General features: G+C 46.9%; 1 protein-coding gene across 1 annotated transcript; it reads left to right on the top strand.

Moving 5' to 3' along the window:
• The first annotated feature begins 132 nt into the window (after window positions 1-132).
• Window positions 133-14401, top strand: LOC104359338 (vitamin D3 hydroxylase-associated protein). Its single transcript, XM_042803439.1, has 15 exons — window positions 133-1805; window positions 2743-2856; window positions 3201-3344; window positions 3689-3822; window positions 4144-4350; window positions 4886-4926; window positions 5543-5667; window positions 6405-6530; window positions 7291-7388; window positions 8042-8141; window positions 8709-8752; window positions 9418-9457; window positions 12671-12779; window positions 13660-13805; window positions 14110-14401. Exons 1-15 carry the CDS (start codon window positions 1596-1598, stop codon window positions 14236-14238), a joined length of 1767 nt encoding a protein of 588 aa, XP_042659373.1. The 5' UTR covers window positions 133-1595; the 3' UTR covers window positions 14239-14401.
• The last annotated feature ends 2338 nt before the right edge of the window (window positions 14402-16739 follow it).

The following is a 16739-nucleotide window of genomic DNA, read 5'->3' as shown; positions in this document are numbered from 1 at the left end:
TTATCAGCAGGCTTTGAAAGAAGGAGAGAGGGAGCTCCAGGCATCCCAGGACTGAATGCTATGTAAAGCCAAGCCCCAGAAGAGCGTGTGTGGGGTTTTTCACCAGTTGCAGGTGCTCCCTGCCCACACAGATAATGCTGGATGGGGTTTATCTGTTTTCATTTTAAAATTCAAGCCTGGAGGAGCTTGTCTCAGGAGAGGCAATGCCGCCTGCGCCCATGCTCCTGCAGAGCCAAGCACTGCATCGCTCTGTTAGTTTAATTGCTCTCTCCCTGGCATGGAGATGGGCAGGGTGCAGGAGTCCAAATGATTTGGATACCAGTGGACCTGAACCATTAAACACTCCTCACTGGAAGCCCTGAGTGAAGACATGCAGCAAGCTGTTTCCACTGCCACGGGACAGCGCACCAGGCAGGGCCAAAGCTGCTGTGTGGCTTTGGGGACTTGAGGTTGCCAAAAATGGCCAGCTGCAGGCTGCTCCCAGCCCAGCCTGGACAGAAGGAGGTCGGTGTGAATGGCAACACTGAAGCTTAAGGCTGGGATGGGGCAATGAAGACCACATCCCCACAGTCAGTAGGGAGAGTTTGGCGATGTCCACGTTGGGTTGTTTGGCTCTTGTTGCTCTCCATCCTGGCCGAACAGGGAGGATCCTCCTCGCCTTTTGAGTCAGCAGCCAGTTTCGTTATGAGGTCTTGCTTCTTCCCCAAGCTCTCTCCCTGCTGCCACAGGAATAATCCCACTGGACGTTTCTGTAACGGACAAGGTAACATAACATGATAATGGCACCATCATTGGCTTTCGGCCCCCAAACAACACATCTCCACCAGAGAGCAATAATTACCCTGGGTGCAGCCTCTTTGTAAGTTTGGATTTCCCAAAAGTGTTCACCCCCCTGATCTGGATTGCCAAAATGCTTTTCAAAGAGGCTTGGCTTGAAAATGATGCAGAGTAGTCATACTATTTGAAGGCATCTTCAGATAGCTCCTTCCACATTGCCTTTCCAGAGTCACTGTGTGCTTGCACCTTCATACTCTTGGTTCTCCTGAGCTCCCTACTCCAGGGGGTGCAATTTCAGCCCCTGCACCAGGTTCCCCAGGACAAGCAGAGCTCTCTTGTCCCAGGCTCAAAGGGCCACACATGCTGCTGCCTGAGGGACAGAGGTGAGGGCTGAGCACCTCTAGTTAATGGGCTTAAGTGCTAATTAATTATTAGATATGGGCATAGTGGGGATAGCCCAGACCTGGATTTTGCAGACATTCAGCTTTGTTAATCAGTTCTGTCCCCTGTACGTACAGCAGCAGCCAGGGGCCTGGGGAGACGAAGCCTTGGGGGACACCCCCCTCCCCCCAAACCCAGTGCGAGTTGAGCACACTGCTTTGCAGCCCAACCCACAGTTACTCTCCAACAGGCAGACCCTTTCAAAGTCCATGGTCTAAAAAGTCCATTCCTGGACTTTGTTAATGCAACTCTGCTTCAGAGTTGATCTTGCACATCAGGCAATCACATAGTCTGAATTCATCAGCCTTCCTTAGGAGAAGGTGGGAGACCCAGGTGTCCCTAGCTGGACCAGACCAGGAAGGACTAGGAGAGAAATCATGACCCAAGAGCGACTGTGGCAGGTCCTAGATCCTTTGTGGGGAGATCCTTGCACCCTCTCAGCTCTGGTCTGCAGTTCAGCTGCAGCCGTTGTGCTACTGAAATGGCTGGGACGCAGGCAGATCCAGCAAAAGATGGAGGAAGCAAGGAGAACACGGGATCTGGCCCTGGAGCGAATGGAGAAGGCAGCTCACAGGTTTAAGCAAGAGGTAATTTGGGGGAAAGTGTGTGTGGGAGAAAGGGATTGTATTTTGGGTAACCAAAGAAATGGGGGAGTGATGATCAATCCCTTTTGGAGTGGTGGTTAGGGCATGTGAGTGTTTTGGATCATCACCAATTTTTTTGAGTGTCACCACCCTCCATTGTCACAAAAAGCCTACTGTAAAGACAGCATAAAGGAAGTGTTTCCTAATACAGACCTGTTGAGAAAATTCTGAGGATGAAAGATGGATCAGAGTTCAGAACCCTCTGAATCACATCACCACCCTAGACCTACCTATGCCCTTTTCTCCTCATCTGTCCCTACCGCCAAGCCTTTCCTCTCCCATCCTCCTTACCTCCACCCCTCCATAGGAACCTGTCTGCCCCATCATCCTCAAAGTACGGGGAGGGGGCTTCACATCCCTCCAATATCTGCACATCGATGACCAAAAGCCATTTCCTCCTGACCATGCCCAGGTAAAGAAGCATGTGGATTTTAAGAGGTCAGATCCTTGAATTTGGGATTTGTCTTAAACCCGTAGGGGTTGAAACAACCCATAGACTTTTTTCCCATGTTAATGACAAATTTTGTAAAACTTTAGCTGGTTGAATTGCTATTTAACACATTGTCTATGAGTTACAAGGGGGTAAAGGCCTGTAGGAAAGTAAACAGAGACAGATCCAACCTCTCTTACAGATTCATGCAACTCCCCAGTTAAGAAGCAGTTTTCTGCCTGTTTTGGTTCTGTTTTTATGAACTAAGACTCAGCAAATTCCCCATTCCAGCACACACAGTGCTATGTGGGAAGTCTACAGGGAATGTCTCCTAAAATTCTCTACTCAAGGTTATTGCTGGGCAAATGTTAGAATTGGGTATTTACAACCTCAACATCAACCTTTTCCGTCGTCTTCTTCCCTCTGCACCCAATTTCCAACCTTTTGCAGAACCCAGGCACCCAGACTACACATGTCCTCTCGCTGACAATGGTGGAGCTGGTGGAGAAGCTGAAGGAGGGGACCTTGTCCCCAGAAAGTGTCCTCTACTCCTACATGGGCAAAGTGAGTGATATTGCCAGCATCAGAGAGATGCTGCAGCACTCTTCTGCATTGGGGGCTTTCAAATTAAAAAACAGCTCATTTGCTGAGAGAACTGGCAATGCTAGGGATTACAGTTTGCCAATACTGTGATGTCTGAAGGGTGGCTTATGCGCAAATAAGTAGGACGGAGACCCAGGGCAGAAAATTATCCCAACAAGAAACATCTAAAGTTTATAGGTAAGGTCTGAATAATGAATGCTGGAGGTTGGAGAAGATTGAATTTTCAGCTTAAAACCTCAATTTAAATACTGTTTTCTTCCTTCTGTCCATTCATTTGTCTTGCTGCTCTTCTCTGTTCTGGAGAGGCTTTGGAGGTGACTCGGGAGGTGAACTGTGTGATAGACTTCATTCATGGCTGTGAGGATCAGCTCCAGAAACTGAAGAAGCAGAAGGAGAAGGGGCTGCTCTATGGCATTCCCATCAGCATCAAAGACCACATTAACTGCAAGGTACATCCCTAATTCCCCTGCCTCTTGGTCTGGGGCTGGGAACAGGCCGGGATGTCCCATCTTCATCAGGACTGGCTAAGAGTTCCCTCAGACAAAGATGTTCTCCACCAAATATTGTGGGACCAGCAAAGTTGCCTTTCTTCTGATGAAAATTTTGTTTTCTATAGAAATTTCTGGCCTGCTCTGATCTGGTTTTCCCTGGTGTAGTCAGATCCTGTTCTGCCTGTGAGAAAAGTTAGGTGGGAATTTTGTCACAGGAGGCATCAGAACCTAAGTCTGTTATTGTCACAGCTCCAAACAGCATCTTTTCTGGTACCTAAAGAGCTTTGCTTCCCATCCCCAAGGGCCACATCTCTTCTGGAGGGATGGTGAAGTTCCTGGGACAAGTGAAGGAAGAGGACAGCGTTATTGTCCAGGTTCTAAAGAGCCAAGGGGCAATCCCCTTCGTGAAAACCAACATCCCACAGACGATGATAAAGTAATTGCACGTTTGCCTTCATGAAAACACTATGACATGTGACTTGCTATCTGAGAGGGGGTGGGCTGGCATGCACAAGCTTCTACCCTTGTCCAAGCTAATCATGCATATTGAGTTAATTGCCTCCTCATTTCAATCTGAAATTATTTCCCATATATTTGATGCCTCTTCTTAAATTCAGCTGTCCCAATAAATTTACTTCATTGTGATTCTACCTGCTGGGATTAATTCCACGCTCAACCCAGCACAGCTGCTCTGTGCCCTGTATTTATGGTTTGCAGAGACAGAAGTACCTCATTCACCTGCTGATCTTCTCTCCAGCTATGACTGCAGCAATCCCATCTTCGGCCAGACGCTGAACCCTCTCAACCACCAGAAGAGTCCCGGGGGCTCTTCAGGAGGGGAGGGAGCTCTGATTGCAGGAGGAGGCTCCATCCTGGGCATCGGGTCAGATGTAGCTGGCAGCATCCGCCTGCCATCCAGCTTCTGCGGGCTGTGCGGGCTCAAACCCACAGGCAACAGGATCAGGTACATCCCAACATCTGTCCTCTTCTTCCACCCGCTGCAGAGACTGCAAAGTGTCCCCCACAGTGCATCAAACTTAGCAGTAGTGTCCATGGTTTCCTCCGGGTTTAAGTTAGCACCCTAACCTGCTTGTTTCCTTGTGTCAGCTGGGGCTAAGGGCTCTATTAGTGACACATGGTGATCTCCATCTGTTAATACAGCAAAGACTTATTAAACATTTAATAGACCTGGCCAGGATGCTGAAAACAGAGTTGTCTCCTTTCCAGATGTTTTCCAGCCCTTGCTTTGCCTGTAAGAATATTCTGTTTATCAGAGGTGGTTTGTTCACAGATGAGGAATCAGATGCACCAGGAAAATAGATTGTATAAACTATCTCTAGCCCCTATCAGCTTACAGCCCATAGCAGTCTTACTAGCCTAGAAAGTGTGAAGATTTGCAGGATGTTTCACCCTCCTAAATGGGAAGTCTGCAGCTCTGCATGGTGACCTGCCTTACAGCGAGAGCTGCTGCTAATTTGCTTCTCCCGTTATGTTCCTAGCAAACTGGGTGTGGTTTCTCCTATCACAGGAATGAAATCAGGTAAGTCCATCCAGATGACATGTTACTACTGTCAAACCTTTGCTTCTTACATCTCCTCCTACTGCTGAAATGCCAGAAAACGTGCTTGCTCAATTATGTGTCTCATGGCCAGTCAAAACCATTGATCTATTAGACCAGGGCCTGCCTTGTGCTATTTCCTTTTTGCACCATTTATTCTGGTTTTGGATGGTGGTAGGTGTTAGCTGAAACTGAGCAGAATTGAAGCACCAGCAGTTCAGGCAGTGCAATGTGTAGGAGTGAAAAATGTGAGATATGTGGGATATTCCACTGGAGATGCTTCCAGGAGACTGCGCTGGCTTCAGCTGCTGCCAGGCAGTACTGCTGTTGGCAGGAGGGCTGCAGTCCTCGTTCCTTTTGAGCAGGCCCTGAGACTGCAGCAGCCTGGCCCAGAAGGCCAGCCTCAGTAGGTTGCCTCTGTTCTGAGACTTACAGATTGTCCCTGCTGGACTTCCTTTCCCACTCCTTGCCCAATACATTAATTCCCCATTTCTCTTCCCTGGCCGGACTGAAACCCTTCCATGCTGGGCACCAACTAGTAACTCTGAGATAGCACCAGCCCATCTGCCTGCAGTGAATAGGACGTTTGTGCTTGCAGTGACGGGGATGCTGGGGCCGATGGCGAGAGATGTGGACAGCCTGGCCCTCTGCATGAAGGCACTGCTCTGTGAAGAGATGTTCCGGCTGGACCCCACTGTGCCCCCCCTCCCTTTTGATGAGGAGGTAAGGCTCAGAGACAGTCCATTTGCCTAGCAAGTGTGATCTTGGGAGTTTCCTCTCTGGTTTCATGTCTCAAGATAGTGAAGGACCCAGGGGAGCAAGCGTCCTTCTGAAGAGAGGGCTTCCATCATGAGCAACCACAAGAAGCAGCCACACAGTAGGGTTGGCAGCCCCACCCTTGGCTTCCCTCCCCATCAATGTCCAAAACAAGCTTGTTGGCTCCATCCTGGCCCAATCCTTAATGGTGCTGATTTCTACAGAAGAATTCACCCCTCTCACCTTTAGAGAGCCTGTTTTAACAGTCAGTGACCTAGAAAATTATTGCCCTTTGCAATTAGCTCTCTGCTTCTACCATCTGATCTTGCCTTTCTGGCTCAGGCCTGAGGATCTTTCAGTTGTCCCTGACACCCAGACGGTACAGACCAGTGGCTCAGCCTAGAGGAACAGCCCCCTGACCTCTGTCCGTAGCCAGGCATCCCAGGCAAATGGCCTGTACAGGTGCTGTCACACCTGCTGTCCCAAAGTTGGGACATGCTCACATGGCAGGAGGAGGTGTCAGAAAGACCATACCAAGGACCACTGCTGCGGACCTATATTCTGGACAACACTGCTTCCCACCAGCCCTCTTTCTCCCATCATTCCTCCAACCCAGGAGACCTCAGTTGCTGTCTCCCTGAGCCCTGAGAATGGTCCAATCTTGTACGTCACATGTGTACAAGTGATGGCTCCTTTTCTCACAGGTTTACACCAATTCAAAGCCACTTCGGATTGGGTATTATGAAGGAGATGGGTACTTCCAGCCCTCACCCAGCATGAAACGAGCCATCCAGCAGACAAGAAAGCTCCTCCAGGATGCAGGGCATACAGTGAGTTTTCAAGCCTGTGATTGCCTGGAGCTGTTATCCTGCTCCTTACAGAGTTTGTACAAATCACTTCCCATCTCCACTTTTGCTACACATAAAACAGAGACCATCTCTCCCTGCTGCAAGGATCATGAAGAGGAAGGCAAATGCAACAGTTTGTTTCCCAAACTGAAGTGATCTTGCTTATATTCCTGGCCTAGCAGACAGGAGAATCACCTTCAGATATCTCCAAGTCATCCTTTTTCTAAAGCACTCTTTTTCCATCATGTTTGGTGTTCCCATAAATATCAAACTCACAACAGTTTCCGTGATCCCTCAGCCATTAAACACAGTTTACAGATTTCTTGGTGGGTAAGTGGAAAGAGGGTTGGAGCAGTTGACGCCCCAGGGACCTTTTCTAGCCTAAATTATTCTATGCTTCCACTAATTGGGATTTCTATATGGAAGCTGTTCCAATGATGCAAATTAATTAAAAATACTTGGTGTTTTGAAGTCTCTAAATATTCTTCTCTAACATGTGAAAGAGTGGAGCCTGTGTCAGGTCACAATATATGTCAGTGCCTTGGAGATGGGAAGAACAGTGAGCAGATGCTGCTGACCCAGGTCCCTCTGAAAATGGGGTCTTGCTGTCCTACAGCAGCAAGGAGGGCCTAAGCTTCCCACCACTTCTCACTCACCTCACTAGTGAGTCACGGAGGTTCACAGAAGCGTCTACGAATCATTCATCTTTGTTGCCTCTTGAGCAGGGATGGTTTTCTTGCAGCTTGTTCCTTTTGCGCCACCCAAGATTGACTATGTGGTAGACGAGCTGTTCACCAGAGGGATTTTCTCGGATGGTGCTGGTCAGCTGGTGGACTGCTTGTGAGTAGAACCTCCATTTGAGTGTGGGCCATGAAACTTGGCACTGTATAGCCAGTGGTTGCATCTAGAGTGTTTATATTCTTGTGGGTGCAAACTGAAAAATGAGCAGCAGAGGAACAATTTCTGAAAGGGTTAATTTAGCGTGAGCAGCAGCTAGTTCACACATATGGAAAACGCAGTAGGACGACAAGATGCCATGTGTCAGCAGAGCTGTGGCAGCTGGTTTTATGTGTGTAAGTAGTCCATGACACATGGGAAACATCACACGTATTAGAACTTCCTACAGAGGTGCAGTGGTTTATCCCTGGCTAGTGGCCAAACACCCACACAACCGCTCGCTCACTTCAAGGTGAAACATGCCCAGGGTTGTACATGGCCCCACCGCTGCAAAGCACTCCAGAGCCTTTATGGCACTGACAACATAGGCAGTAAAGTACTTATTTCTCTATAACTTTTGCAGTCAGCATTTACACATAAGCATCTAAACCCCACATGAACACCCCTTGTTCAGTGTTTCAGATTGAAACAGGGAGATTATGTCTTCCAGCAACTCCCCTCTAAGACAAACCCTGCTTTGGAAACAGCACTGCTGTTGCTGTAGCTCTGGCACAGGTGGCTCATCCTGACTTCTCATTCATTCTCTGCCCTTCCAGCAAAGGAGACATCGTGGATCCCAACCTGAAATCCCAGTACAATACGTACAGGCTTCCTGCTCTGGTGAAAAGGATCTTGGCTATTCTTTTGAAACCCATAGTAAGTGTGTGGATGTCTCTCATCTGTGTTACAGGAAATCTGGAAGATGGGGAAGTTTCTGCGTGCAGGGAGATAGGCTGCTCCCCTCTGGGACTGCTTTGCTGCTTTGTGTTAACCCTGATGGGCTTCCTAGTGAAAAACACTTATAAACGCTTAGTCCCTAAACCCAGGGTGAACTTATCAAGTGGGTCTGACAGCCTTTTCTGGGAGTTTTGCATGGGAGGTTGAAATATGATCTGTTCCCAGGAACCCATGAGCCATACAGCTCATAAAGCAATGGGCTACAAGAGAATGGATATTACTAACAAGGACCTAAGCAGCATCCCCACATCCAGAAGATGCTCTCCTGGGCTAGCACTGTGGTCTAGAGCCTTATTGGCATGGATTGTTGTGATTAAATGTATAAATTAATGTGGGAGTGTAACTACTTCACTGGAAACCATACCTGTACTTCAGAGCCACTTCTACTAGGACAAGAAGTGTGCCCAAAATGCAATTGCATGGTAACCAGCTATTGCAGCTGCTTTGTTGTTGACTAATCCCAAGTTTTTCTCTTCCCTCTGAAAGTACCCACGAATTGCTCGGGATCTCAGCGCTCTCTGTGGAGTGGGGTAAGTCGCACTGAAGTAGATATGGAGAAAGGGGATGCACATGGATGTGTCCACCGGTTCACACAGGCAGATGCCAGCTCACTGTGCAAAGCTCTGTCACGGAGCTGTGCAGCACAAGCTGAGCCAGATAAAAATGTGCATCCTCAGCACCACTTGGACTTAACACAGTGTTATCCAAGGCTGTGCAGCCAGAGATTATTTTAAGAGCTCAAGTATCCTTGTCATGGCAGGGCTAGGATGTCTCCATGGAGATCAGCACAGAGAGATACAGGCTAATTTCCCCATCAGGTGGATTCTGGTACCCAGAGCATCATGTGCCGAGTTAATGCAGAGGTCTCCGCATGCGGGTGCAGTGTGGTGTGAAGCACCTGCCCCTCCAAGAGAGACAGAGACATGCCAAACTGGGAGCAAGTGAATTTAGAAGACTGCCATGATCTTTGTCTAGATGTCAGAGCACCTAGACATGGTGGCTTGCTTTTAATGTAAGCTCTTTTGGTGTACCTGAAAGCACATGTGAACCCAGTGGAATCAGCTGGGTGATCCTATAACTTGTTCCCAGAAGGGCCGTGCAGCTTGCACAACCATGGGCTGTCTGTGCGTTTTGTTAATTGTTTTCTGTTGCCACAGTTCAGTCCCAAAGCTGATTAATTCTGCCACCTTTCCAGGTCTGCCAAAAACCTCTGGGATCAGCATGGAGCAGTGGCGGTAATGTGATTTTTTTTTTTTTTTCCTCCTTACTAAATATAGTGAGAGATCCCTAAAGCTTTTAAGCAATTGCTTTGAGCTCTGCAATGGATTTGGGGTTGGAAATGGATCATGTGGAAATAAAGCAGCTGGGTTTTTCTTTGAAAGTCAAGCTTTGCAAGGAATGATAAGAGCTCAAAGCAGTAGATGTTCATTTGGAGGTCTGTACTTACCAGAGGATGGGGAGGAAAGATTATCCTTTGCCCTGAATTTTCTAAGCAGAAATAGCACAACAGCCCCTATAAATGAGGCTTCATTTTTTTCTTCTTTCCGTCTCTTGGTTCAAATCCTTCATTTCAGACGTTAGGTGCTATTGTCACTAGCCAAGACCATGCTTGAACTATCAAGCAGAGACCTTAGGAGTCAAAAATTGTGGTTGTGAACTCTTTGGCTTAGACAGATTTTGTATGAACTCATTTGGGATCAGGAACATAGGACAACATACACTCTCCTAGACAGCTGAGTCCAGTGCTGCTCAGAAACCCATCAGGTTCCTCTTTAAAACCAGTTCAGTTTTATGGTTTGTCACAGATTAAAATATTTGACAAAGTCATGATTTAGTATCAATTTAAGGTTTATTAATAGTGTGAGGTAGATCAAAAGGTTGAATTTTAGCAGCATTTAATGATTGATCAATTTAAAGTTTAACAAGGTGATTTGGTAGAATATGTTATTATTAAAATAGTGACTTAATTACAGATTCAAGATCAACATTCACACTCACTTGCTAAAAGGTATTTTAAATCAAAGTATATATATATATATATATGTGTAAACACAAAACGCATGCACACACACACACAGAGTGCAGAAATTTTTGGATATCCAGTAAAATATACAGACATCCACACTCTTGAAGGAAAATGTGTGTATTTAAGCACGTAGATAGGTAAAGAGGTGGATGGAAGAGGCTAGCCTATAGTTAAAATTTTTCTCCTCTTGAGTTTGGAGCAAATATTCACAATGCATCAGTATTTCTTAATGGGTGATAATTGTGTCTCAGGAATAAGTCTGACTTCACCCTGGCCTTTCATCACCTTTGTGGGCAGATGATCTTTGAAACCTCAAGGAGTCTGTGCCTGAGAGGCATCCCAGCTCGGGGGAGATGCCTGGTCACAACCCAATGTGATCTGGGAATGCTCAAAGGGTCTCGCTTAGGGTCACTATTTATAGGGGCTGAGATAACTGACTTTTGTCAGATGGTTTTCCATTTCAGCCCAACTTGGATGATGGAATATTCTGGTACTTTCTACCATTTTCAAAATCCCAGAACTTGCTAGATTTTGGAGTTGTGCTATCACCCCCTTTGGGCCATAACCTAAGTACAGGTGTACTGGGCTGTCAGGAGGTATTGATTGTTATTATTGTTCTTAATTGATAAGGAAGGGGGGCAGAAACCAGGTGAGCTAAGGGGGTGCCTAATCTCTCTGGTCCACTGCCTTTCCCAGTTGATCTTGGGTTGGCATGTGGCCCCGGGGGGTGAAAATTGGACTAAGCACCGAGTAGCCCAAGAGAGGGGGGAAGTTGCACCACCACATGCTTGCGCATGTTTTTATTGGCCAGCTCCTCTCCCCCCTGCTCTGATGGTTGGAAACTTTCAGATTTCCCGTGCTGTTCATTCACTTCCAGTTTATCCTTTTTTTTTATTCATGTCCTTGAGCCCCTCCTCTCTGGTATTTTCCACTGCCTCCCCCCGTCCTTGATCTATTTATAGAGAGCAATTGTATCCCCTTTCAGCTGGTGTTTCGCAAGGCTGAAGAAGCAGAGCTGTTTTGGTGTCCTCCCACAAGGCAGGATCTGTGTTCCCTGGGACACCCTCGCAAACTCTCCCTGAGAAGAAACATGCCCCCAGCCTGCACCACGCAGCCTCCATCAGTGCCGGTCACTCGATGGACGTGCACCCTCACTTGCAGCAGGTCTGACAGGTGACAGGGCAGAGGAAAAGCTCCTGCAAACCTGCCTGGTCACTGGGCTGATGAGAGTGTTTGGAAGGAAATGGATTTGGGAGGTTTTTTAGGTGAAAATGATTCTTCTGGAAAAAAAAAAAAAAAAAGAAAAAAGAAAACCAAAAAAAGGCAACAAAAATACCACAACCCTAACCAAAAAGAAAACTCTTAAAAAGTTTTGTTGGCATCAGAGATATTTTCAATTGTTTTTCTTCAGTGAAACCATATTCACATTCTTTTCATCTTCTGCAAACAAGAGCTGATTCAAAACTTTTGGCTAGCGACTAGCTTTTTGCTCAGAGAAAAAAAAAAAAAAAAATCAGGTTAGCTACACTGACTGTATTTCCTGGAAACCCATCTCATTCGTTGAAATTTCAGCAGGAAGGATCTCAGACTGCAGATGGAAATTGAGGTCAGGCTGAAAAAACAGTCTCGTGGCTGGGCTTTCATGAGAGATGTGGAAGGCCCTTGTACAGAAGACTTGGAGTGAGAGAATTGTGCAGAGCAGGGGCTGGACCATGGGACAAATGTGTGCCCATAACCAGAAGATGGCTGCAGAAGCAGCCATACTGTGGCCCATCATGTCTATTTACTAAGACAAAGTGGAACGGCTCTTTGAGGATGGATTCATTCATTGCCTGATGTTCAGCAAAGCTGTGGTAAACCAGACTACAAATCTAAATCTCTCTTGAATCTACAGTACAGGCCGGAAGATGTGCCTCCTGCATTGTGGCGGGAAGACCTTGGGCTTGCCTAGCTGTCTCTTGCTGCTCCGTTTTCTTACCTGTATCTTGAGGCAGAATGAAAGGTTTTGTGAAAATGTTTTGAATCCATGTCTTCTAGATTCTTCTACTAAAATAAACAAAGTTGTTAGGAAATTTGACTTTTTAGTCAGCTAGACATAATTCTTTAAACTATTGTTGATCTCCGTTCAATAAAATTCAAAGGCAAAACTGTTCATAGGAAGGATTGGGTTAAAACTCAAAGAAATCAACTCTGAAATGCTCACATAACTTTAATGTCTGGGTCTGGGCAGCACATGATATTCTGACAGGAAACCCAAGGGTAGAAGAACAAAATCCATTGGCTCTTTCAAAGCACAGCTCTGATTTTATCTGATTTTTCTATTGTATCCAGGAAGATTTTTTCCTCCTTTTCCCATGCTGTAGGCATTGATCTGCCACTGCTGTCCAACAGATATTGTCATCTCCTTTGTCTCTCTTTCTAGGATTACTGCACTGAATTCATTGCTAAATGGAGGAAGCTAAGGCTGGATGTGATTCTTTGTCCTGCACTGGGGCCAGCCTTTAACCATGGCTACGCTGGGAAGCTATTTGGTAATCTGCATTGAGGTGTCTCTGGATGCATCCATGGTGGTGTCTGTGGGCAGAGCTGGAGCAAGATAGTTTGGTCTCTTGGACGTTCCCCAAACAATGTGTGGTGCTTGGTCTTCCCTCTGGGGAAGAAAGGAAAGGAGAGGTCTCCTCTGGGTGGGTCGTCTCATGCCTCCACCTCATCTGAGCTGCAGATGTTTGGATTATTACGGGGCAGCAATTAGTGACACATCTGCCCCAGTCATTCATAAGTGAGTTTCCCCTGCGTCATCTGTCCTGTAGAAAGCCCAAGAGCTACTCTTGCAGCAGAGAGTGGCTGTGACTTCTCAGAGGGGTAGCAGACCTTAGTACAAGGTCGGTCTTTTCTGAATGCGGCTGTCTTATATTTCCCAAGACTTTGCAAATAGCAGAAAGGTTTATTGCCTGTAACTTTCAGAAAAAGGCAATTTTTTTATAGCTTCCAGCAAACAGTCAGGTTTCTCCATCTCCCTAGCAATGGCCCTTTGAGATCAAAAATCCTTACGATGGTGTTACAGAACTGGACATCTGGATTATCTTGAAAAGATATCTGGGATTTTCCCCTGGGGTATGAGAGACATAGATGCAGACTCTGAATCAGATCACATACTCGTATCTGTCTCTCCCAGAGCAGATCTAACCTCCATTTGACTGATGGGTGAAGGCATGGGTCTCTCTGTTATCAGCAGTCATGTGGCCCTCAAACCTCTGAATCAAAAGTCCCTGTGAAAGCAGCATGTTTCCATGGTCCCTTCAGGTCCAGCAACCCCAGTCTACAATTTCTGCAACCCAAATTATCATCCAAAAGTCTTTACTGGCCCAGCACAATAAATTTTGCTGTTTTGCTCTGTATGATCTTTTCCAGCTGCAACCTCCTATACCAATTTATACAATGTCTTGAACTTCCCGGCTGGAGTGGTGCCAGTGACCACAGTCACAAGAGATGATGAAGAAGAACTGAAGCATTATCGAGGGCACTATGGAGACCCTTGGGATAAGAGGCTGAAAGAGGTCAGTGGGGAAAGACCTTAAGTCTTAGCAGAAGGTTATGACTGGTGCCGTCACTGGCACATTGTCCCAAGGCTTGTCTACATCTCCTGATGAGAGTGGGAGCTTGTTTAATAATGCAGTTTGCACACACTATATTGCTACCCTGCATGTAGTGTGGCTAGGCTGGTGTATGTCAGCCCGACAACTGTCCCCTTGCATGTCTTCCTTTGTCTTCTCTTCCTATAATGTCAGAAGACAGCATTCTCTCTTGTGCCTCCTCAGGTGCTCTGGTGCTCTGACTCAGCACCATGCTTAATTTTTGCAGGCTGTGGAAGGAGCCGTGGGGCTGCCGGTGGCCGTCCAATGCGTGGCTCTGCCATGGCAGGAGGAGATGTGCCTTCGCTTCATGAAGGAGGTGGAGACACTTGCCCACGGCACAAAGAGAATTGTGTGATTTCTGGGAACCTGCTTTCACTATGATGACTTTTCATTCCCTGCCCTTCACTTGAGCCACCTTCTACCTGATGCACAAAACAAAGTAGATAGCGACTTGCAGACTCTGAACCACTGTTTCAATAAACTTGTAATGAATGCTGTTTAAAAATAGTCAGCAAAAATCTCATCTCTGTCCAAATTGTCCTTCTTTGTTAAACTGAGTCAAAAAAAAAAAAAAAAAAAAGAAAAAAAAAGAAAGGAATGAAAGTTAATGCTGGACAAAAGGAGTCCAATAATTGTAGTGTAACGATATCTGTTGCATGATATGAGACCAAAGAGCTGTTTACCCCTGCATTTTATCTTCAACAGTGGACAGGAGCAGATGTTTGTGGGAGACTATAAGCTGGTAAGTGGAGGATTCCCTCTCTAGCTGTGCCACTGATTGGCTAAGAGACTTTTTAGCAAAGAGTTGCAGTCAGCCCATCATTTTTAATAGGTACCAGGAAAGTTCTCCTTTATGTAGTTGTTGGGCCCCTCCTGAACTCATTTACTCTTTTGCTCTCCACACCATAAGATGTCAGTGGGCTCTGTGGTGAGTAGTGAGCTTCATTTTCTCTGTTTAAGCATAAGCTGTGAGAAATGCTGACTGGTCTGTCTTCACTCCTCTTTGTCATTGTTTCTTCCAGTTGAGCAATGGGAAAAGGTTGGGGATTTTTCATTGCCTATAAGCACTTGAGGGAAACCCAAGTTTAAGCATTTCTGTGCCTACATTTAGGCCATTTGCAGCATTTGGTGCTTCCAACCTCACTGTGACAATTGTGTGCTGTTTCTCGACCTGTCCTTCACTCTTAAGGCAGAGGAAGAGGCTGGAAGGGAAGATGGGAGTGATGGAGGAGACCAAAACGCTTTGAATAAGCAAATATGCCCTGAAACAAGGCACCAACATTAGAAATGATCCATGCCCTCTCCAAGCCTGTATATCTCTCCGGGCACCGGGGCTGGAGGCAGTATTTCCCCAACAGGAAGAGAGAACCACAGGGCCAAGGGGTGACACTGCTCTTGTTACTTATCTGCCTCCCTGGGGTTGTGCAAGGGACGCTGCAGTCACCCAACAGCCTCACAGGATCACAAGCAGGTCTGAGTCACACAGCAAGTGTGTGACAGTCACACCAGTGGCTCCTCAGCCTGACTCACCATCCTTTGTTCAGCAGAGGAGGGAGAAGGTCAACAGCACAGCCCTGCTCCCAGAAGATGCCCTGCCTCCGCAGGACTGCTGCTGGGTGGCACCAGCCACAGAGCTCCTGCCTGACGGGAGTCTGCCAAATGAGCGGGACTATCTCAGGCCAGAAGCAAAGGATTTTTAGCTGTCCCCTCATAGGGAAGATGGGAAGCTCGCCATTAAACAGGTAACCTGCCCAGGTAGTATTCCTGGCTAGATCTGAGCATGCACAGACCTCATTTTGCAAGGAAAGGACCGTATCCTTCACTCATGTATCCCTCCATGTCTTTGCAAGGCTGAATGAAATGAAAGGTCCTATTTCTGAAAGGCATTTCCCCATGCATGCTTGTGCTCTGCATTCCATCTGCTCTTTATGTGTGGCTCTGGAAGCGATTCACCCTTCCTCCTGCTCTCCCTTCTTCTGCCTCCAGCCAGTCATTAGAGCTCAGGATCCCACAGCATTAGGTCCCAGGACCCAGCACCCAAAGGGAAATTCTCACTAGGATCCAGCAGATACTGAAGCAGAATGCATGGGTGCTCTCAGCCCTGGTCTGCAGCTCAGCTAAAGCTCTCCAGGCACTGAAGTGGATGGGGTGTAGACATGTCCAGAATAAGATGGGCAAGGCGTGGAGGAAGCAAGACACGGGTTTTGACCAGATATAGGGGTCTTTTTCAGGAGTTTAAAAAGCAGGTAAGTATCTCAGCTTGGCAGAGAGCAAAGCACCTTCCTGAGTAAAACTCAGGGTCCTTCTGAAGACAGGTTGTCCATGATGTCAGTTGCCATTGCTGCATAAATGTGGGGGAAGAGTGGAGAGGGCAATGCTGAGAGCAGTCTGATGAGCTCAGGCACTGAAACTCAAAAGGGAAAGACCTTCAGTAAGGCATAACTTTATGTTTGTATAAGAGTTCTTCCTCCAGACCTCCTCCGGGCTTGAGAGAGGATGTCAGCTCCTTTCCACACCCACCAGCACTGTGCCACTGTGTTTCAAACCCTTCTGTGACAACTCCATCATAAGCTGTTGGCTCAGGCTGTGCAGCCCTTGCAAACCTGCACCGTTTATTTGCAGAGTGCTTGTCCAGCTGCCTGGCACTGACCAAAATCCAGGCTTTGGTCTATCTCGGAGAATTAAGTAGAAATGCTGCTTGGGCCAAAAAGGCTTTGTTTCTACTAGTTTTTCTCATCTCCAGCACAATATCCTATCTGCGGTCTTTGCTTTGATCATTTTTCCTCCTTCGTCTTGATTTTAATAAGAATTTAAATCTGCGCTCCTCAACCCACATTTAATTCTGCAGCAAGATAA

The sequence above is a fragment of the Tyto alba genome, unplaced genomic scaffold, assembly GCF_018691265.1.
Source record: "Tyto alba isolate M040663 unplaced genomic scaffold, T.alba_DEE_v4.0 Super-Scaffold_1000006, whole genome shotgun sequence".
Lineage (NCBI taxonomy): Eukaryota > Metazoa > Chordata > Aves > Strigiformes > Tytonidae > Tyto > Tyto alba.
The sequence above is the reverse complement of the archived record's forward strand: the minus strand, read 5'-3'. Positions and strand labels throughout refer to the sequence as shown.